The sequence below is a fragment of the Zeus faber genome, assembly GCF_960531495.2.
Source record: "Zeus faber genome assembly, chromosome: 2".
Lineage (NCBI taxonomy): Eukaryota > Metazoa > Chordata > Actinopteri > Zeiformes > Zeidae > Zeus > Zeus faber.
The window spans coordinates 49,923,606-49,945,960 of NC_137189.1; the positions used below are offsets into that span (position 1 = coordinate 49,923,606).

Sequence of the window (22,355 nt, forward strand, 5' to 3'; positions counted from 1 at the left end):
ACAACAACAACAACACAACAACAACATGGTCAAAAGACCCATGATGCATGTTGATGACCTCATATTTAACTAGTATTTGTGTTTATTATCTAGTGACCTCCTGTGTTTCTTGTCCATTGTTTTTACATGTGTGAAAAAAAGAAAAACTATGAACCAATCAAAGGACATGACTTCCGGTCCACATGAGCATCAGCGGCGTCATCGTGTTATTAATTATGACGTGAAGACATGAACAGGGTCCGTTTGTGAGATGCAAAGCTTCATGCTCGACGGACAAACGCTTCCGGCGACATGAGAGAAACACGAGAGAAACACGAGAGAAAAACCTAAAAACCTAAAAAGTTGAAAAGTTGAACTTCAGCTTCTCCGTCCCCGTGGGGGGCGGCCCGGCCACTTCCTGTTTACGTCCGGTGCCCGTGACGTCACCACAGTTCCACGGAGCGGCGGCTGACTCGTGAGGAAACGCGGAGGTCCCCGTCCCGTCCACCCGCCGAGACGAGCACAGTGTCCCGTGTTTTAATTTGCGTTATTTATTTTAATCTCATTTTATCAGTCAATTCAGAGCTACTGAGCCGGAGCCCGGGCGCTAGCAGCTAGCTGAGCACTGCTGGCTAACGCTAGGTAGCACGTTAGCTGTGGTTAGACACAGAAACGACTCTGACAACATGGAGAACAAGTACAACCTCAAAAGTCCCGGTAAGTGAATACTTCATGCCTTTATTAATGTGCAGAACGCGGTCGGACTCAAGCCCTGGCTGCTGTTGTGACGAGACGTTTAATTCCACAGGCTACTTCCGCGTTGACCTGTTTAGTTCCAGTAATAACAATGAATGACTTGGTTCTATGACGCTGAATTCACTGAATCCTTAAAAACCTGAAACTTCTAATGTCCACGTGGTCACCTGTTCTCCGTTCCTCGTTGGAGCTCTGCTCACTTACTCATAAGTTTGTTTACATTTAATTACATTTCACTGCATATATGTATGAAAGTATGTATATGTATGTGACGAATAAACCTCTTGAATCTAATGTTAAGATGTATTGTATATTGGCAATTATTCGAATATCTATCTATCTATCTATCTATCTATCTATCTATCTATCTATCTATCTATCTATCTGTCTGTCTGTCTGTCTGTCTGTCTGTCTGTCCATCGCTCTATCTGCCTGCCTCTACCTGTCTCTCTTGTCCGTCTGTCTGTCTCTGTCTGTCTGAACGCATGCTGTGCTGATCAACAAGTAGAATTAAACCCTTAAACTGAGTCAATCCAATCCCCAGTTGAATGACAACCACATACGTGTTCAGCACTGCAGCAGGTGTTAAGCATCCCTCAAGGACACTCTTACTCTGTTCTGCAACTTGCAGTCAGGCAGTCATGCCATCCACATCCTGGTTCACTGTTCCGATTTGCTGTGATTTACACCGGGCCATATGACTCCTTGAGAGTGGGCCGCATTTCTACAAAGAACAGCTTGTTTTTTTGCGGCAGTGACAACAGTCTTGGCATCCGGCTGCACATCTTACTTTGGTACGGATTTCCAAGCAAATGGCCGGCAGTTCCACGAGTTTGCTTAATTTCCAACTGTTCATTTTCTGCCCTGCTGTCTTGTAATTATGCTGTGACAAGTTGCCAATGTTGTGGTAATGTTGTTTGTATTTTTGTAAGCAGATTGGAGGTTACTCATGCTGTGATAATGCCATACGGGAGTTGTTCACCATGGGTCCAGTGAACATTTTGCACAAAGGTCGATCAGTATGAAGCGGTTACCTCCTGAACCTGTCAGATTCCCCGGCAGCTGTGACTGTTCAAATCTACCTGGTCAACCCATTCACATTGTAGATCTAACCTTGTAGTGAACTGGTTATTAGGTCGATGTGAAAGGGCCTTTAGCAGTTGAGTGCTTTTGACCTGCACTGCAACACCTGTATAAGGAAAAGTCCATATTAAGAAATGTATGGCAGGCCCTTTTAACATTTAGTCCGTCGGACAAACGCGTCACTTTTAAGAGTTACTAGTACATTTTAGTTACAAACTTTTATTCCAACAGTTTTCTTGCTGTTACTAGTAACATTATTTAATTTTTTTACAAGTAACATTTAAAATTAAACTATCAACAAGCTGTTTTTATTAGTAATTTATCATGATGGGTAAAAAAATACATTGTTCCTGGTAAAACAATTGTTTTTACTAGTGACGACAAGAAAGGTACTAGTGACTAAGTACTAGTACTCAATTAATGGTGACTAGTAACATTGAAATAGATAATAATAACAATTGGAATAGATACTAGTCGGAGCCAAATATTTGACATCTCGAACACGGAGCCCCATATGATTCAATGAAAAAAATAGTTACTAGTATCTGATAAATAAGTACGAGTACCTAATACATTTTGACTGGTAGAACTAAAAAAGTGAGTAGGTCACCCTATGGATTAAATGCTAAAACAGCTTACCATAGAAATGTGTTCTTGTTTGTGAGCAGAACAGGAAACACCTGCATTGACTGCATTCAAACCAGCTCATAGTTTGACTGTTGCGCGGTCGGTTGGATATACGTTTTAAATGTTTCGCTGCATTTGATTGACTGGTTGTTGATTGTGTCGCCAAACTTGTGATCCCAAGGCTCAATGACACTGCTTCCTCCGTGCACAACATTTAAGGCATAGTATAATAACAAAAAAAAAAAAATCAAGGTTTGAGATTTTTAGTATAGGTCGTTTTCCTTTACTTAAGGAATGCAGTATAGGACCCAGAAGTCTCTTTATATTATTTTATTTGTTTTTGTTTTTTATTGTTCTTCGAAAAACTTGTGTTTTTTGTGTATGACCCCCCCCCCCCTTTAATTATTTTGTGAATTGCAATGACACAGTTTATAACAAATTAAAAAAAAAACTTTTAGATTGTTTTCAACAGATTCAACATCGAGACAGCCTTGCAGTGTGTTAGGAAACCAAACAGCAACTTTGTGCTGGCGGTCTGACAGATCCACAGGGAAAAAGCCAAAACAAGATAGGACAGAATTGAAGCGTTTGGCAAGTGCCACGTATCCCTAAACGGGTTTTAGGGCAGTGGAAATGTAATATTTGCTCTCCTTCTGTTTGACGCACCGACTCCAAAGACACACACACACACACACACACACACACACACACACACACACACACACGTCCCTGGCGTACTAAATTTGTTTAGAATCACTGGATTGGAACAGGCCATTTTGTTTGAGACTCTCGATTTCTAATTTCTGATTTAGTGTTTGGTTGGTGTCCTTGACCGCACTCCACTAGATCCTCTTTTCTGCAGGTGTTTGGTCTATAACCGTGGTTCTCAACTGGTGGGTCCCGATCAAAAACGGGGTCACTTTTGAGTGGACCAAGGGCGTATATTATGTTCACTTCTCGCTCTCTCTATTCATGTGGTCTCGTTTTTTTAAGATGCTGTGCTTTTATTTTGAAACACTAGGCGTTTTCGCACCGCGGTCACTTTTTCATAGTTCTAAGAACTTTATTTTTGTGTCCGCACTGCAGGAACTAGGAACAATCCTGTTGCACTAGAATGCTGTTTTGGGAGACTTTTTCTTAGCTCCTACTCCAGGGTAGGGACTACCTGGCACAAGAGGACTACCCGTCACCTTCAGTGACGTAAGTGCTCAATCCCTCGCCCAGACACACTTAGGACAGTGCGTCCCGGTCCAGTTGCATTGCTCTGGGTGGGGACCAGCCCGCGTACACTCAGTGGTTAAAAAAACAATCAATAAAAACAAATTCCATAAAAACATTTTTTTTTTGTATATGTATTTTTTATATTTTTTATTTTCCGACGTTAATTGAACGAAACAAAAAATCAGCGTGCGGTGTCCCGGTGAGAGCCTGTGCCTTATACGAAAGTCGAAGCAAATGTTTAAATTATGTCTTACAGCTCTAATATGAGTGAACATTCAGCAACTGGATTGCTTATTTCCCGCATGAAATTTGTTCAGAAACAGGTTTTAGTGGACTGATAATGTGAAGTCAGTGAAAGTTTATAGACTAAATACAACACAGAACACGGAACTCATGTTGAAACCCCATTGGCTGACATCACTTGCGAGTGCATCCACTTGTGGTGCGAGTGCAACCAGAAGAAAAGCCCTTGTAGTTAAAAGTACTTTTAGCTAGTTCAGGTATCTAGCTCTTGGGAGACCTCCTCAGTTCCCATTTGCCCTCAGGGAGTCGCCAGAACTGTTTGGTTCAAAAATGCCTTCTGTTTCCCTTTCTAACCTGTGTGAAGTTGCGGGTATCTACTTTTTTTTAATTTATTTTTTTATTAAACAATACCCATATTTAATCCTAGCTTTCTCTACTCTACATTACCCAAATAATCTATTCAAAATGTTGTTGTCATCTCTTTGTTGTGGCCCTAAAGAGGTCAGACGTTGGAGGGGGATGCACTGACCTCCACTGTGTGTTTTCGGCGTCTTTGGAGTTAGCTCATAATTATGCAATGACACCCCCCACCCCCCACACACACACACACACAGAGTCACTCACCCATCCCCGGGCCCTGAACGAATGTGAATCATCCCAAGGGTGCACATTCAGACTATGCATTACGTAAGATGATTTGGCCTGCGTGGATTATCAGCTCGCCGCCTCGAGCCAGCGCCGGGACGCCTGCGAGCCCGCGGTGCTCAAACAGGCGGCGGCCTCGTTCTTGACACTTACCGCCGCAGGAACGGAGTGACTCCAAGTACGCAGTCCGTTCTGTCCTGCAGCCCTTAGGGGTTTTGAGCAATGGCCTCAAATGTTGAGTGGTTTTGTGGGAAGCTGTTTGACCTCTCAGGACCCCTATTGTCACTGGTGTAGTAATTTCCGATCCCAGCAGTCCTTTCCTAAAAGGACTTCTGGGGGGAGCCCCTCCGAGTTTGCACCATAAACCAGAGATTGGAAAGGGTCCGGCTTACGTTTTAAGCCCGCCAGAGTGTTGTGGGGATATCCTACATAAGAGAAACTCCTTTGCGAGTGGCAAAATGGAGCTTACAGATTTTAATAAGTGTATTTCTGCAGCGACCAATCTACAGGGTGTTAACGATTAGAAACCTTTGCAGAAACTTTGTCTAAGAACGTTGATGCCCGGATAGGATTTTTTAGTCTTCCCACTGGCTATGGGAACGTTTTTATCTGTCTGGGTTAGGGTTAGGGTTAGGGTTAGGGCTGGCCCAGTTTGTGGTCAGTAATCTGTGATCCCTGCGCTCCTTTTCCAAAAGTTTTTTTAAGGCTCTGGCATTCGATGGTCACTTGACGTTTCAATCCACATTTTATTGTTCTCGTTCCGCTGGTCAGGTTGGTTCCAGCAGGGACTCAGTCTATGTAATGCATGCTAACAGAGCAACGCCCCCAGCAACATTATTGCTCGAAATAAGCATAGAAAGGGAAACGCACAGTTGACGCACATTTTAGTGCAACTCCCATCAGACTTTTGGGGCAAAAGTCAGATTTGTGAGACTACTGGAGTAGTGATTCAACTTCCAGGGAAAATTGGGGCTGGGGGATATGTTGATACAATATCGATATCGTGATCTGAGACTACAGTAGATATCTGGGATTTCTATCATCATAATATCATGATATTCATAAATCTTCGAGGCTTCATTACAGGAAAGTGATGCAGTTTTCTGTGCTTCTGTTTTATCAATGCCTGTACCTGCTTGGTCATAATATCTACGTTAATAATGATAATTTCTCAAATATTATTTTCTATGTTGGAACATTTCTAAGATTGTGTTAATAGCCCCCTTAGATTTGAAAGGAAACACATGATCATTGAATCTAATAATTTTTACGAAATGGTCATCAGCTCAAACAACTGCAATCAGGGTATGTAATGATCATGACCGCATTAGTTGTAAGGACATTCCGACTTTAACTTCTTTTAATCCTCAGACACAGGCACGACTTGTGACAGAAAAAAGGTCTTCAATAGGCTAAAGCTATACATAGATGTGTGACCCCCCCGGCCCCACCCCCCTCCGTTGTCCTGACGACCACCACAGCATCCTAGTGACTCCTGTCATGGTGAATCCCAGCAATCTGCTGTGACAGCAGCGCTGAGGGCCACACACACACACACACACACAGGGCCATCCATGTCATGTTTCATATAGTTTCCCTCCCCTCATACTGTACACAGTCATCAGAGAGAGTTGAGGCATTACCACCGTTATTTTTATGCCTCATAGCATACAAGTCCCGAAGGTTCGATTTTGACGAAATAATTTACAAGTACACTAGGAAAAAATGTGTTAATGGATCGACTTAAAAATATTGCTTCAACATAATCTTTTTAGTTTTCTCAATGTAAAATTGAGAAATTAGGTGTAAATATTAAGTTGTGGTAACCCATGATTTTAATTTATCCAATGACTCTTAAAGATTAATTTTTGTATCCCAAAGCATTTACACAGAATTTAAGTTTGTAGGCGTCAGTGGCTCACAGGACCTTCGGTAGAGTCAAACGCCCTTCTTTTCCCATTTGATCACAAGTGAGTGGGAAACCTGATAAAGGAGCTTTCTCCAGAAAAGACGGACGTGTCGATAGACGGACAGATGGATGCATGGCAGGCTTCACAGTATGATGGAGGGCACCCAGCCTTGCCCAGTGAGATTTGTTCCAGGCTCTTGTTGGCAGTTCCCTTGGTCTGCGTATCACATCCATGACCCATCGGGCTTAGAGGCGCCAAGGCTCCGGTCTGAGCTTCTTTTGGACCTGCCATCAATGCCTGGGCTGCCAGACGCCGCCCCGGCAGAGCCACCCAGATCTGACACTCCCAAGGGGCTTCTCACTTATACCGGTGCATCTGTTCCGCTCAGATAGTCCATTACACCTCAGTCGCCCTCCCTGAGTTGCTAATCAGGGGTGACTCCTGTGCGGGGAGATAGTGATGAGGTATTAAACATGAAGAACAGCTTTTAACTGTGGAGAGTTCTCTCTCATTCTCAATTATTTCTGCTTCTTGGCCATAATCTATTTAATTTTTTTTTTCTTCAAATTCAAGCCTTTCTAGAAGTGCTTGTAAACGTGTGCAGCAGCGAGTGTGTGATAGATGGGGGGTGGCACAAATTGTTTTCGGAAAAAAATCTCACGCAGAAGAGAGTACTTGTGTGCAGCGGCCCCCTCCTGAACACGTCTCAAGTGATTTGCTCAATATCTCATTCGCTGCGGGAGCTGCTGCTGTGTGGTGAAATTAGAGATGGACAGTCTATTCTTCTATATGACAGGGCTCGACAATAACAGTTGCTCAGTTTTCCAGGGCAACAAGATTTGGGGCATTGTCGACTATCTTTTGCGATCTGGTTTCTTCGTTGTCAACCGGCGAGGATCTGTTGAGAAATATATTGATCACTATCAATTAATCTATTGCATTCGCTATAATATATATGTAAAATGATAGAGATGATCCAACACTAGTTATATGACAACAAAAATGTATTTAATGGAAAATTAGGACTCCATGAAGTTGTAGCATTCACGTTAGCAGTTCCATGCAATCTTATAATACAAACTGCATGGTGATTATTCCGCTTTTTTTTTTTTTAACTCCTGCAGTTACAGAATTTGGAGACAAAGCATTTCAAAATAAATGTGCCTATAGAAAATGTTGTTTCTTGCCATGTTCATAATTCATAATGTTCATAAAGATTTTGCTCCTCTCCACTGGTTGAATGTGCCTGCTGGGTAGTTTTGGCCCAGTGCAGGGAGGACTGCTAACTCACACAGGCTGTCAGGACAGTTTAGACACCTCATCCACCCTCCTGTTACCTCCAGCAACCAGCACATGCCATACATTAGAGCACCAGCAGGGAACACACTTGCGCTACACACAATATATCTTCTGCAGATGTGACAAATAAACCTTTTAGAATCTTGAATCTTCTGCGGTACTGGAAAAATAAATTATGGAAAAATAACCGTAAATTATTCACTTGTATTAGTCACGGGCGATGTTTTGGAATTCTGCTAAATATGCAAAAAAAGAAAAAACAACACTGTCAGTTCAGGTTTTTATTTCATCTTCTTCTGATGTTCACTCTCGCATGTGCTCCACCTCTTTAGTTTCAACCATCATCTCATTTCACTCCCATTATTTTAAATAGACAGGAATAGCACGGGCATAGCTGTCCACTCTTGGTTTCTTGCACTTTGGCAGATCTGGAAGTCTTTGGAAGTCCACTCTGCTAACTCACTTTGCATTGTAAGTCAGAATCAGCTGAATTGCATGTAAATGTATGTATGTAAATGTATTTTTTATATTGAAATGTATTCCACTTCAGCACACATAGTCAAACTGAGCAGAGAGTTCATAATAACCTTAACAAAAATGTTTTGCATTACTCAATATTTCTTTAAACTGTCCCTGCCGGCCTTCCCTCTGATAGAAAGAAACCATAAAAACCCTGCTTATTTCATTCAAAGTCTCAAAAGCTTTACATAGAGTGTGCTTGATTTGTAATGTCGTGTTTTCTAGGTTTGAAATTTCGATGGGCACCTTGGAAATGCTGGAATTTTACCATAAAGCATAAAGAAAAACAAACATATCAAACAAAACAAACATATCTGAAATATCCAGGTGCTTAAACAAAGTTTGAAGTGTATTGAAAGTTGCTGGGCTTTTTCTTCATTTCGACTACATGTACTGGGTAGCCTTATTGTCCCTCATCGCTTCCAGTCATAGTGTGCGCGTGCGTGCGTGTTGGACCAACATCTGTGAATTTGAAATATTAGCCGCCGTGGATTCGCGTGACTGCGAGCTCGAGCTGCAGACTGTAGAAGTGCCATTAGCTGCTAACAGACCTTAGCCTGGTTAAGCTGCCTGCATGTTATTTAATTGTTGGCTCGTGCTGGGCTGACAGCTTTGGTGCATTTTGGGTTTCCGCTGAGGCTTAGAGGTTTCATAAAATGCAAATGTCATGTCGATCTGTTTTTTTGTCATTGTGGATGGTGATTGATGATGAACCTCTAAACTTCTATGATGTAACCAGGTTTTGTTGTAAGACACTGGGTCTCTACATGGACTTAAAAAGGTCTTAAATCTATGTATACTATCAAGGGTCCTTAATAACTATTAAATTAACGTAAATATTTCTAAGTGCAGACAGAGGCTCAATTTGCAGTCATTTGATTTTTTGCAAATCCTTAAGGCACAGACCAAAGAAATGGGAAAGATACATATGAAAAACATTTGTGAAACACAAAAGTGAGCTTTTGTCATTGCCAGCCCGTACTTAATGATTATAATAATAATAATAATAATAATAATAATAATTAATACATTAAAATGTACACTAGTCAGACTAGGCTAGGTTGCCAGACAGAACAGGTAGTAGGTTTAAGAAGAGCACCAGGCTGCGTCAAGGACATCGATACAAACTCGACATCACCAAACGTATCAGGGCTGTCACAGCAGGAGAACAAAACTCATAAAAGTCTGACATGCCAGATTACTGTCAGGCATCGTAGGGAGTCTCAGACCCTGCGTTCGTCTTTCACCATGTTATCATTTTATAATACACAAAGTAAAACGTTGAACCCATGGTGTTGTACTGTACTGTACTGTGCATGTAGTTTGCACGACACGGCTCCGCCCGCTAAGCCACGGGGTGACCCCTATGAGGCTTATCGCTCTCATGCTACTACATGCAGGGTCAGTGCATCAGCAGTGAATGTGATATACAGCGAATACAGCAGTGAATCTCAACTGTTTTCATATTACGGAGCTCCAATCTGATACGCATTAGGCCACGGACCCAATTTGGTAGGATGTGGTCTCTGGGAGCCCAATCTGAGTAGATATGATTTAGTATCTATACTATAGTTACAGAGATGACCGTGAAACTAGGATCCAAACATCATGTGCAAATGTCATTATTGGACATTATCTAGTGTTACTAACGTCTTCGAAATGAAATGATGGTGAAGTTGAACTATTAATCAATTGCTGAGGACCCCCTAGAACGTCATGAAGGACCTCTGGGGGCCCCCGGACCCCTCATTGAGAAACGGGGGAGTAACGTAGTTACTCAGTGAAACTGAATGGAATGTTGTTGTCTGGTGAATCTATTTTGAACTGCGGTGCGCAGGCGGGTGCCGTGGCCACATTCTGATTACAGGTATTGGAAGTGAATTGCTGAATTTAGTGATAACTCTTCATAGATTTGATTCCTTGAGTTGTTTTGAGATGAAAGCAGCAGAATGCCAGGAATTTACCTATTTCTTTCATATCGATTTTTTTTCTCTCTCTTTTTGGGCCGATACGCTGCATCCTCATGTGAGGGCGTTTGAATTGAATGAGTTTGAGCTCAATTCATCTGCCTCCCCCGTTATGAACGAGTTCAAGGTGGATGAGGAGTCTAAGCTCTGGCTGACCATTCGCACTTGCATGTGTGTGTACAGCCGGACGGGAAGGGGACTGCCGCCCGATGAAAACACACACACACACTGCGTAAACACAGATTGTGTATCCGGCGTGCGATGACCCTGGTGGTCCACGTCTTCTGTGCTGAGCGCCTGGCCTTGGGGCTGAGTCGGGCGGGGGAGACACGTGCCCTGGGATCCGTGTGGTGTCACTTCGACGCTATTCACTCCCACGGAGCGGAGAAAACTTCTTCTTTTCTTCCTCTTCTTCTCTCTTTCACTTTAAACCCCCCCAATGCACGCACTCCCGCCCCTCCGCAGCTCGCGCCGCTATCTCGACGCCCTCGCTGTCCGCTCTCGATTGGATTCCCAGCCAATTTGGTCTGCGTGAACCCCTCTTAGTTCTGCTTTTCCTTTCTCCATTACTTTCCAATTTCCAGTGTCGCCCTGTTCTTCCCTGGCTGCAGAGCTGGTAGCTGATATGATGAAAGCCCTCCGTGAGAGCGCGGCTCGTAGGACACGCCCTGACCTTGTTCCGCCTCGTCTCTTTCTCCCCAACACGACGCTCTCCCCGGTGGCCGACACGTTTGTTGGCTACGGAGTGACGGGTCTATGGCGAGATTTCAAACTGCGCTTTGACGATCACAGATCGCGGTCACAATCTCATTTTCGACGGGGGGTGGTTCTTGCCGTGTACATTCAAGATTCAAGATTCAAGATTCAAGATTTTTATTTGTCACATACATATACATACTTTCATACATATATGCAGTGAAATGTAATGCAACGCACCCGGTGATAGCACACTATGTCCTAGGAAAAAAAATAAAAGTAGAAAATTCCTTTCTAATAGACCGACTAACTGACTCCTAAAACGTAATACAGTAAGTTGAATACTTATAGAATAAGATAAAAAATATATAGAATAAAATACAATAAAAATAAAAAGAAATAAAATGGAATAGATAGAAGGAATATGCCTATGTATATACAGATATGTGCATTTAAAGTGGCATGTGAATTAAAGTGGCATGTGAATGTGAATAGTGTGAGGTAGTGTTTGCGATAATACAGCACAGTATACAACAGTACGGCGCAGCAATACGGCATCACGAACAACCCTGAACAGTGACACAGTATGCGGTACAGTATGCTACATATAGTACAGTAGGTAGTGGAGCCTAGTGTATGGCTCAGTGAGGACCCCTGGTGAGGTCAGCGTTGACAGTTCTAATGGCGTGCGGGAAAAAACTCTGTCTCAGTCTCTCTGTTCTCGCTGTGTGACTGCGGAGGCGCTTGCCTGACGCAGCAGCTGAAACAGTCCGTTGTTGGGGTGATGAGGATCCTTCATGATCCTGCAGCTCTGCTACTACACCTCCTGGTGTATAGCTCCTGCAAGGAGGGGAGGGTAGTTCCAGTGGTACGTTCAGCTGAACGCACCACCCTCTGCAGGGCCCGCCTGTCCTGGGCAGTACAGTTCCCAAACCAGGCAGTGATGTTGCCTGTCAGGATGCTCTCCACTGCTCCAGAGTAGAAGGACTTGAGGATCCTCACCGAGACCCCGAATTTCCTCAGCTGCCTGAGGTGGTAGAGACGCTGCCTCGCCTTTCTCACCAGAGTGTCTGTGTGAACAGTCCATGTTAAGTCCTCTCTGTACATGAACGTGAACGTGTATGTACTACATCATACATTTCTCAAGACTTTTAATGATGTTAAAGAAATAAAATAATTATTTTTCAAACTAAATTTAAATGTTTTGGTTGCTATAAATAACACGCCATGTTGAAAAAACACGGATTTTCCTCGCCGTCAATATTGAGAGGACAGTCCTCCTATCTGTCAAGGGGGCGACACAGCGTTGTGATTTCGGACACCAAACATTTACGGAAGAATTGCGTGTGAGGCGTGAGGCCGTGACATCGGCGCCTACCGTCGCAGTTTGCGGCGACTCGGCGCGGCGGGTCAGGGTCGTTGGGACCGGACCCAGAAGGCGACGCCTTGTTTCAGCTGTAAATAAATATGACTGATCACTCGTCCCTTTCAGGGGACGGCTCCAACCCCTGGACAGTGTTACATCACAACGTGTCCCTGTGTCCTTTTCTCCCATGACAGACCCCCGCCCCCCCATCCATCTTTCTCATCAGCCGTCCTCGTGCAGCCCCCCCCCGCGGCGCAAGGACATGGTTGTTTGGGTGTGTCTGTAGATTAGCACAGCGGGCCCCGGTGCACAGCCGGCTGCGGTTCGTCGCAAGAGTTAAAGTGTTGGTCACGTGGTGCTCCATCTTCCACAACACCACTGCGGGTCGCAAATTGAGCCCTTTCACAACAACACAGAAAAAAAAGAAAAAAAGGTGTTTACTTGTTTCTCCTCCCTGAGTTACAAGTTCAGCTTGATTCCCCTCCTGCTCCACCACTCGACTCCTCCGACTTAAGAAGTGATCATTTGCTTCCATTAGCAGCCAAGAGCTTATGTCTAAACAGCCCTTTGTAAAGAGGGTTGGCATCTATTCAAAAACCTACTTAAATTGGTTCTGACGATTTAATTAGCACCTTTTTGCGAGCACAGTGTGTTTTTATTTACAGTATGTGTGCGTGCGAAGAACTTGGGAGGAAATGATTGGATGTGGGGCGGGGGGGGACCCGCATTTGTTTCAGCTGAACGATCTTGAGCTAAAATTTGATGGCACAGGCCAGAATCCCCTGATTGCGGCCGCCGGACTCGAAGGCGCCGCCGTCCTTTACTGCGGCAGCGGGAATCGCTGTGACACGAGCAAAGAGAGCACATCTGTCCGCCAGCGTTAGTGTCCCGTGGCAGTGGGGAAGCACATTCCCAGAACTCCCGAGTCTCCAAACGGGGTCTGGGACTGCACCAGATGGGAATTCACCAGGACATTTTGGAGTCAGCGGCGATTGTGGAGGTGGTGGAGGTGGTGGGGGGCGTAGCGCCAGGGACACCAGCAATGAAACGTCACCTTCAGTGACTCTGAAATGTCTGTCAGCTGCTCTTATCTGGTTGATACTTGTGTGTGTGTGTGTGTGTGTGTGTGTGTGTGTGTGTGTGTGTGTGTGTGTGTGTGTGTGTGTGTGTGTGTGTGTGTGTGTGTGTGTGTGTGTGTGTGTGTGTGTGTTACCTGACTCTAGCTGTGAAGCGGCTGATGAAAGAGGCGGCTGAGCTGAGGGATCCCACGGAGCATTACCACGCTCAGCCGCTGGAGGTGAGTTCCACCACACGCTGAGCCTGCGGCCCTGATCCAAATGTTCCGACACCTGCTGTTTACTGCACTCAGCGACATGCAGCCCCCCCCCACACACGCGACATAAATGCTTGAGGGAAAAAAAGTTACGATTTAATTTGCAAACTTGTGCGCCAAAATAACCGGAAATATTTTAGTACTTTTTTTTTTTCTAAACACAAAGTACATGCGCAATACATGCAGAGAATGAAGACGCCGGAAACAGAACGATGAAGCTGTTTACATGCCACAGTTAAGCAGAATACGACTCAATTATCTAGGTCTGTCAATCGGAATGTGATGCAGATTTTATTATCATCAAATTTCACGAATGTGGTATTTACGTGACGGTACTAATATTCAAAAAAATGTCCTTATTTGGGAAAAAATTGGAAATTTAATGTGTATATAAACGCGGTGGTTGGACTGGTCTGGATAAAGAACAAATCACATGGTGTGAGATGGGGTGGAGGATTGTTGCCGAAAACACTTAAATAGCTCTGCGCTGCGTGGAGGACGGTGCGGTGCAGGAATAAATGACCGATTTCCCAGAGGGCGCGGGTCCTCTTGCCTTCCTTCAATCCAATTTACACCTTTTTATAAAAGGCCCATTTTGCTGTTTGACCATAAGGTACAAACCCCTGATGAAAGACACCGCAGGATAGAACTAAAGTGGTAGAACTGTCATGAACCCTGACATTCACCCTTTGAACACAGGGTTAGGGTTTATTAGATAGGATAAACACTGAGAAAAGTTCTTTGTAGGACAAAGTGAGTCACTTTTGTCATGGTATTCGCAAGTCATTTAAGAGGTTTCGAAAAAGCCAAAACCACAAGGCCTCAAAATGTTTCAAAGAGTGCGAAATGTGATTTTTCAGGATGTTTAATTTATTTTCTTTTGATAAATAAATTTGCACGATGTAAACCATGTATGAAGTCAGTTGGCACACACAGTGTTGCCAAACAAAAATAAATAAATAAATAAATAAATAAATAAATAAATAAATAAAATATGCAACATTTGAATGTATTTACCATCAGGAATATAAACAGTGGCCTAACTACGGACGGTGCAATTAGCGCACCAGTGATGGGGCACCCTCAGTGGATGCGCCAGTGATGGGGTGCCTGCGAACTGCGCTCCTCTATGCGTCCCCTTTGCCCCGTTCTTCGATATAAAAAAACCTGTGTTTTTATTTTTTAAATTTATTTTAGATGTAGGCTATTTTACTTTACTCCCTTCCTCATTGAAAGAAACAACAGAAGCACCGTGCATGAGGGACCGTGCTTAACCAGGATGCTCTCTTTATTCTCTTGCTAAATTAAATTCAGTGTAATCAATGAACATATTGATGATTCTCATGTTTGTTTTCGGTAAAAGCAGAGGTCTTAAATTGAATTCTTGAATTTAATTTGCTGATATCACCACCAAGGAAACGACAGCACTGAAGAAGAAACTTTTGATAAAAATCGAAACCTAGTCCCAAGGTGAAAGGAGAAATGCTGTAAGCCTCATCTTTCACCCATTGGGCTTCAACACTCAATACTGGATCGACTGCAAAGACTCTCATTAGGGATGTTAAAAACAACTCATTAAAAAATAGTTGGTTTTTTTTGGTAAAAGAAAAATAGACTTTACAATCTATGGCGGCGACACGTGCAACTTGGGCTGTGGCGATTACCACGGTCACGTGAAGTCACTGTGCATGGGCGCACGGAGGGATGGGAACTTGTGGCCGTCCCCGCTCCTCCAAATAAAACAACTAAAAACAGGATACTGAACGAGAGCTGTGTTCGTGTATGAAAACAAATTTGATTCCCTTTCTTTATAATTACAGTTTGTAAAGTCCAAAGTTCATTTTTTGGGGGTGGACAGTGCCCTTATATTTTAATATTGTCGGATAACGGTTAATGATAAATCAATGAGGGCCGGCTATCGGTCATGAAAAAAAAATGTCGAAATGAGCATCCCTAATTCTGAAGGCAATTACTCGGGTTGACTCTGATTAATTAAATGATCTGAAATAAGCTATAGGTTGAAAGATACCACCAAAGAGCTTCCCTGTACAGCTAAAAGAACCAGAATTGGGATTCAATCTGAAAGAGTATGGGGCGTTTTCGCAGATGGGGTTTCCAAATCAAAATCACAGCGATGATAATCCTACTGAAATTAATCCAGAATTTAAAAACGCCTTTCTGAGATCTTACTTCATTTGAGATTAATAAGTTCCAGACGAGGGAGTCCTGGACTGAGGTGATGAAGTACTTGTTAGCTCCTTCTGTCTGGTCTTGGTGCTGCTCTTCGTCAGAACCTGGTCCACCCGGAAGCCACACCCGTTAACCCAAAGGTTTAATTTAAGCTTCACTTAGACCTAGATTAGCTCTTATCTTCTTTCAGATTTGTTGAAAATCAGACTCGTGCAAGTCTGAAACGTTTAATCCGTGACCAAAAAAGGCAAGTGCACAGGTGTCGCCTCGGTGCAGATGCATACAGGAACTCCCACGGCGACCATGTTTGAGGGTTCTTACCATGTGCTCCACATGTGACGTTGATTCCGCCCCCTTCCCCCTGGCTCCACCCCACTCCACCCCCCAGGACAACCTCTTCGAGTGGCACTTTTCCGTCCGTGGGCCTCCGGACTCCGACTTCGACGGCGGCGTTTACCACGGCAGGATCGTGCTGCCACCGGAGTATCCCATGAAGCCCCCCAGCATCATCCTCCTCACAGTAAGAACAAGCCCCCGCCCTCACCCCCACCCCATCCGCCCTGCCGCCACTGACGGATGTGGGGAGGGCAAATCAATTATCCGCCCGTTGAAGTGATGTGAAAAGGCGTCAAGTCGGATGATCAAAGGGGTGGAAAAATGAACATCATGTACCCAGAGCCATTTCTGGTTATATCTCACACACACACACACACACACACACACACACACACACACACACACACACACACACATACATACACGTACACACACACACACATACATACACGTACACACACCAGGCGTGTGTGTGTGTGTGTGTGTGTGTGTATATATATATATATATATATATATATATATATATATTTATTTTTTTTAATGTTTTTTTCTTGTCTGTCTGAAACAGTTTGCATTCGTTCTGAGAAGAATCTCTCTCTCTCCACTTGCAGTCGCTCCAACTCGTTGCTCTGCTCTGCCGTGACATTTTTTTTTCATATTGAGTTATCAATCTTATCACACTCTCCAACACCCTCTTTTTCCTTCTCTGTGTGTTCTTTTTTTGTCTTTCCCAGCCAAACGGAAGGTTTGAAGTGGGGAAAAAGATTTGCCTGAGCATTTCTGGCCACCACCCAGAGACGTGGCAGCCTTCCTGGAGCAGTACGTATCCTCCAACACACGCACTTTCCTCTCATTTGATGAAAGCACCTGTAAAACGATGGAAATTAGAGAATTTAAACAGTTGCACCGCTCATCCATTTTCATCACACAGCCGAAATAGGGAAAATGCGAGCTAGGCTTGGTCAGAAGGACAATAATATCGTGAATTGGCAATCTACTCCATCGATCGCCAATTGACATTAATGACAGCCGATTTTTTATTTAGATTAAAAAAAATTATCCACCAGGAAAAATCCCAGCATTGAAATGGTGTACCGCGTTGCAGTGCAGTTCACCGTGTTCTGAAACTTATCGCGGGAGCGCCCCCTCCACTAAGAGGTGTTTTGAGCCCCTTTCAGTTCCTGGTAAATGACGTGGATTACCTTTCCGGCACCGATAATGAGTTTCACTATTGACACATGCAGCTACGTTCCGGAACATTTCCGTAGTGGGCCTTTTCACACATGCCATGATAACGCCGAAATAGATGGGGCAAGGGACAGTCTGGCAGAAGTCACCCGTTTCGGTCCTGGTCAGCATTCCAGTGCCGCATTCACTTGCCCGCACCAAGAGGATGTATGTGTACATAGCGCGCAAATAAAATAAAATATGCCATCGTCTGCCAAGCGATGGGCTTTTGTAATTAGGTCCCCGGAGGAAGGACAAGCCAGGATGGGTCAAATGCAGAGAACTCATTTCACCAGCCACCCTCCCAAGCGCGCGCACGCGCGCGCGCGCGCGCGTGTGTGTGTGTGTGTGTGTGTGTGTGTGTGTGTGTGTGTGTGTGTGTGTGTGTGTGTGTGTGTGTGTGTGTGTGTGGGTCACCATCACTGCATGAATGCATGTATTGTGGTGTGTGTACCGTGTGAGGAATAAAGATTCTTCTTCTTCTCTTCATGTACATGGAAAAACAAACATAGGAACATCAGATGACAACATGTGTCGACAAAAGAGAGTGAATTAAGTCCAGGAAAACTGGACTGGCACGTGCCATATTAGGCCTATTATGTTATGGCAGTAAATGAGGGAGAAAGGGAGAGGGATGCAACCAGGAGGGTGTTGGTGCTGTGTTCAAACCAAGTGCTAGTGGTGTGTGTGTTTGTGTAGGTGCGCGCCTGCACGTGTGTGTCCACCGGTGAGTGTACGGGACTTGTCCCAATTGGTTCTGGTGTATGAGGTCGGTATTATATTGGAGCAACTCCAAGCAGCAGAAACGTCCTGGAGCCACCGCTGTGTGCCACAGCCGTATAGACACTCCACGACCGCATGAAAGCCCAGAGCACCCCGCCCTTCAGTCACAGAAGACCCCCCAGCCTCCAGAAAAGCCGAGAACACACGTAGCAACACCCACACATGAGTAGCGTAAACCAGTCCCAGAGAGCGGGAGGAGACCCTGAACCCCCGAGGTGCACACATACACCGCACCCCTATGTGCCGGCACAAGACACACAGCAGGTGTAGAACCTGTGCCAGAGACGCCAGGTCACAGACCACAAGCCCGGAGCCAAGTCCCGCGCGACAGACACCCCGCCTGAATTGCCCGCCCAGCAAGCCGGCGGGGCCCCCACAGCCACCAACGCCCCATGCAAGGGGGAGGCCCACCATACCGCAACAATAATTCGCCACAGAGGGGCGCTGGTGAACTGCGTCTGAGTGAGGATGCCACTACATGTGATTTACCAGCAATGGAGAAAATAGGTCAAATTTGCAAATTCAAATGGCTGTTCAGGGCACGAATCCACTCGAGAGACACGGGAGAAGAACAAGATGTGCAGTCTGCCAAAGCACATGCCACTGGGAAAAGGATTGTCCACATTAAAATAAACATGCACAATTGACAGAAGATGAGAGACTGACAGATGTTGTTGAAGAATGCAACATTACTTTGTTTCAAAAGAATCATTGTCTGACATGGAGGTCTTCATGATGGAGTCTTTAGGATCAGTTGTAATTGACAAAGCTTGCACTACAACGGTGTGTCAAGAAAAATGGCTTGATCATTACGTCAGTGGACTAACACAGAGCGATTTATTGAAAATAGAGGACATAAAGAGTGTAAGTTCATTCAAGTTTGGCGATGGGAGTGTTGTGCAATCTAATAAGAAAATGAAAATTGCAGCAATGACAGGACAGACTAAATGTCAAATTGAAACAGAAGTTGTCCCAATAGATATCCCATTGCTTTTAAGCAAAACTTCGCTCAAAAGAGCAGGTGCAGTTTTGGACATTAAAAATGATAAAGCAACAATGTTCAAGAGACCAGTGAGAGTTGAACTGACATATTCAGGACATTATTGTATAAACAGAAGAGATGAAAGCAACCCAAACGAAAGCGAGATCAAAAACGAGGATGACATTCTCACTGTGACGGAAAACATGACAACAAAGGAAAAACTGAAGCAGTTTTGACATGTCTCAGTTGACAGACTGAAAAAACTACTGGCCTGCTCAGGTAATAATGAATAATGATGAATACACCACAACTCTGTCAAACTTATTGTAAAAAAACTGTGAGACCTGCATCAGATTCAGCAAACCAAAGCAAAAGCCAGTGGTGGGTTTCCCTATGGCCTCAACCTACAATGAAGCTGTAGCCATGGATTTGCATGAGCTAGAGCCGGGAGTGTGCTATCTGCATGCCATTGACCACTTCACGAGCTTCAATGCTGGGAGCATTGTCACCACCAAGAAACCCAGGGATATTGTGAAGCACTTTATTCATTGCTGGATAAGTGTTCATGGTCCCCTGCGCAGACTCAGTGACAATGGAGGGTGAATTCAACAATGAAGAAATGAGGGACATGGCTGATAACTTAAACATTGAATGAAATCCTGATGAAAGTGAAGAGAGACAGTGAATGTGGCTGGAAGACAGCCCTAGACTGGGCCCTGATGGCGAATAACTCTATGCACAAGGTGCATTGCTACAGTCACTACTAGCTGGTGTTCAGGCAGAACCCAAATCTGCCTTCAGTTCTCACTATGTAGCCACCAGCTCTAGAAGGTACTAGCGTGAGTACTTCGATAGCCCAGCACATCTCAGCATTACATGCTGCAAGGAGAGCATTTACGAAAGCCGAATGCTCTGAAGGATCCGAAGAGTCCTTTGTCGAAGTTCCAACTGTGGTTCATTGATGACTCTTACGAAACGGTACAAGGAAAGGTCCAGGTGTGGTCATCGGCCAAGATGGTGCGGTGATATTTGTCGGCATGGGGGCACCCACATTTGTGTACATCACTCCAGGCTTTGAAAGGTAGATGCCCCACAAGTAATGCTGGAGGGGCTTTAAATCATACCACTGTGGTGGAAAAAGGGGCGTGGTCAAGCACCGGCTGCGGATGACAGCACGGTTCCCTTTCCCGTAAACGCCAAGCTGCCTCGAATTGAGGCAGGGAGATTTCTTAATGTTTTGTCTGTCTTGCAGAGGGGATCGGCGTACAGGCTCGTCAGCAGTCCAGCAGCGGAATGCCATTCTTCCTGCGCCCGAGATCTTCATTATCATTATTATCGTCGTCACTATTATTATTAATAATTATCATCGTTCTGTTGACTAAAAACTCTGGCCATGGTGGGCCAACATGAAGCACTCTCTCTCCTTCCCTAAACTCTAACTTGTGGGAGTCTCCGCCCACAGGCCACCTACTGGACTGCAGTGGAGCAGTTTGTTGTGTATTTGCACGTTGAAATGATGTGTAAAAACAGTCAGGAGCCAGCAGACTCATTTTCATAATCTTCACAGGTCTTAAGACTGCGGTGGAAACACAGACAAGAAGGCTGAAGGAACCTTTTAGTTCTGGAAACGCAGCTTAAGACACTGGAAATGAAAGTGAGACACCCATGAAGATGACATACTTTTTGTAAATGATGACCCCTTCATGCCTGCCAAATACACTGAACTCAGAAACTGGAAAAGGAACAATGTGTTTGAAAAGGTGAAAGATAAAGGCAGGAAGAAATGAACACTCAGGAGGAGCTCCCAAAAGACTCATACATGTGCCTCGGAGTGTCTAAAAATGATCATGGCTGTTATCTGTCACAAGAAATGGAAGTTGAACTCCATTTTTACAAGGTACAGTTACCCAGAAATGTCTACATCCGCTCACCCCAAGAACCTCAGAGCAGAGGAACTCTATGGAAGTTGAAGTTTGTTTATGGCCTTGCAGATGCTTCTCTGTATTGGTACAACAGTGAAAGACACAATGCAGCAGTTGGGAGCTACTGTGTCACAAGTTGATCTAGCTGTGTTCTACTGGCTGGATGACTTATGTGATGGGAGTCCTTGCTTGTCAGGTGGATGACTTCATTTTGGGTGGTTCAGAAACGTTGTCCACAATACTCATACCTCACTTGGAAGCTGCTTTTCAAGTTAGACATGAAGAACACAACAGCTTCAGCTACATGTGAATGGAGGTTCACTCTTTGGAGGATGAGATACAGGTGCAACAAAGTATGTAGATAAAGAAGCCACCGGAGCCACACAGCGGGAGGCTCCACTAACAGACACTGAAACTGCTAAAGTCGAAGATTTGCCAAATATGGGTGGCAAGGCAGGATAGTTCAGACATAATGTGTGACATACACATCCAGGCATCAAGTACAAAGCATGCTACTGTTCAGACCCTACACTGTGCAAACAAACCTATCAGAAAACTGAAATCAGAAGAGGTGATATTAAGGTTTCAACATTCGGGAAAAGACAGCTCCGTGAAGCTGGTGGTGTTCAGTGATTCCTCAATGGGAAACCCTCCAGATGGAGGCACTCAAGGTGGACGATGGAAGATTCTCACCTATATGCTGGCAGTCTAAGAGGATCAGGAGAGTTGGCTGAAGCACTTTTTCAGAAGAGACTTTGGCACTTACAGATGTCATTGACAGTGACCTTTTCTGAGCTACACTCTACTCAGACCTTACCACAGGTGGTTGCACACGTAGCAATTTGCCCATTGTGTGTGAAACAGACAATAACTCTCTTCTTGACGCTGTCAAGTGTGCCAAATCAGTCACAGGAAAGGGACTCTGCCTCGAAATCAGCAGCATCGAAGAGCTCATCCACTCTGGGACCATCCAGCAGATCATGTGGTCAGCTACCAAGGAGCAGTTTTCTGACTGCTTGACAAAGGAGACATCTGCGCTCTTTCTGCTAAGGGCTCTTAACTATGGTGTGTGGCGACTTAAATGCTAAACGGACTAGACAACAAAGACCTTCCTACCATCAAAATGTAATCATTAAAGGCGTTTTTTTGGAGTGTTTTTTTTTTTTAAAGAGAAAGGGGAGTTAAGTGCTATGTTATGAAAAGAATTCCTGGTACAAATGCTGTCTGATACAGACATGTCATATTTGAAATCATTTAGGACTATTGTGGTA

At 44.4% G+C, this 22,355-nt stretch overlaps 1 protein-coding gene across 1 annotated transcript in view; it reads left to right on the forward strand.

The window, feature by feature from the left end:
* Positions 1 to 451: 451 nt before the first annotated feature.
* Positions 452 to 22,355, forward strand: part of ube2j1 (ubiquitin-conjugating enzyme E2, J1) — a 32,017-nt gene continuing 10,113 nt past the window's right edge. The window contains exons 1-4 of the mRNA XM_080020656.1: positions 452 to 696; positions 13,535 to 13,608; positions 16,223 to 16,354; positions 16,905 to 16,989. Of these exons, the coding sequence (XP_079876782.1) occupies positions 666 to 696; positions 13,535 to 13,608; positions 16,223 to 16,354; positions 16,905 to 16,989 (322 nt within the window). The 5' untranslated portion in view covers positions 452 to 665. The remainder of the gene's footprint in view (positions 697 to 13,534; positions 13,609 to 16,222; positions 16,355 to 16,904; positions 16,990 to 22,355) is intronic.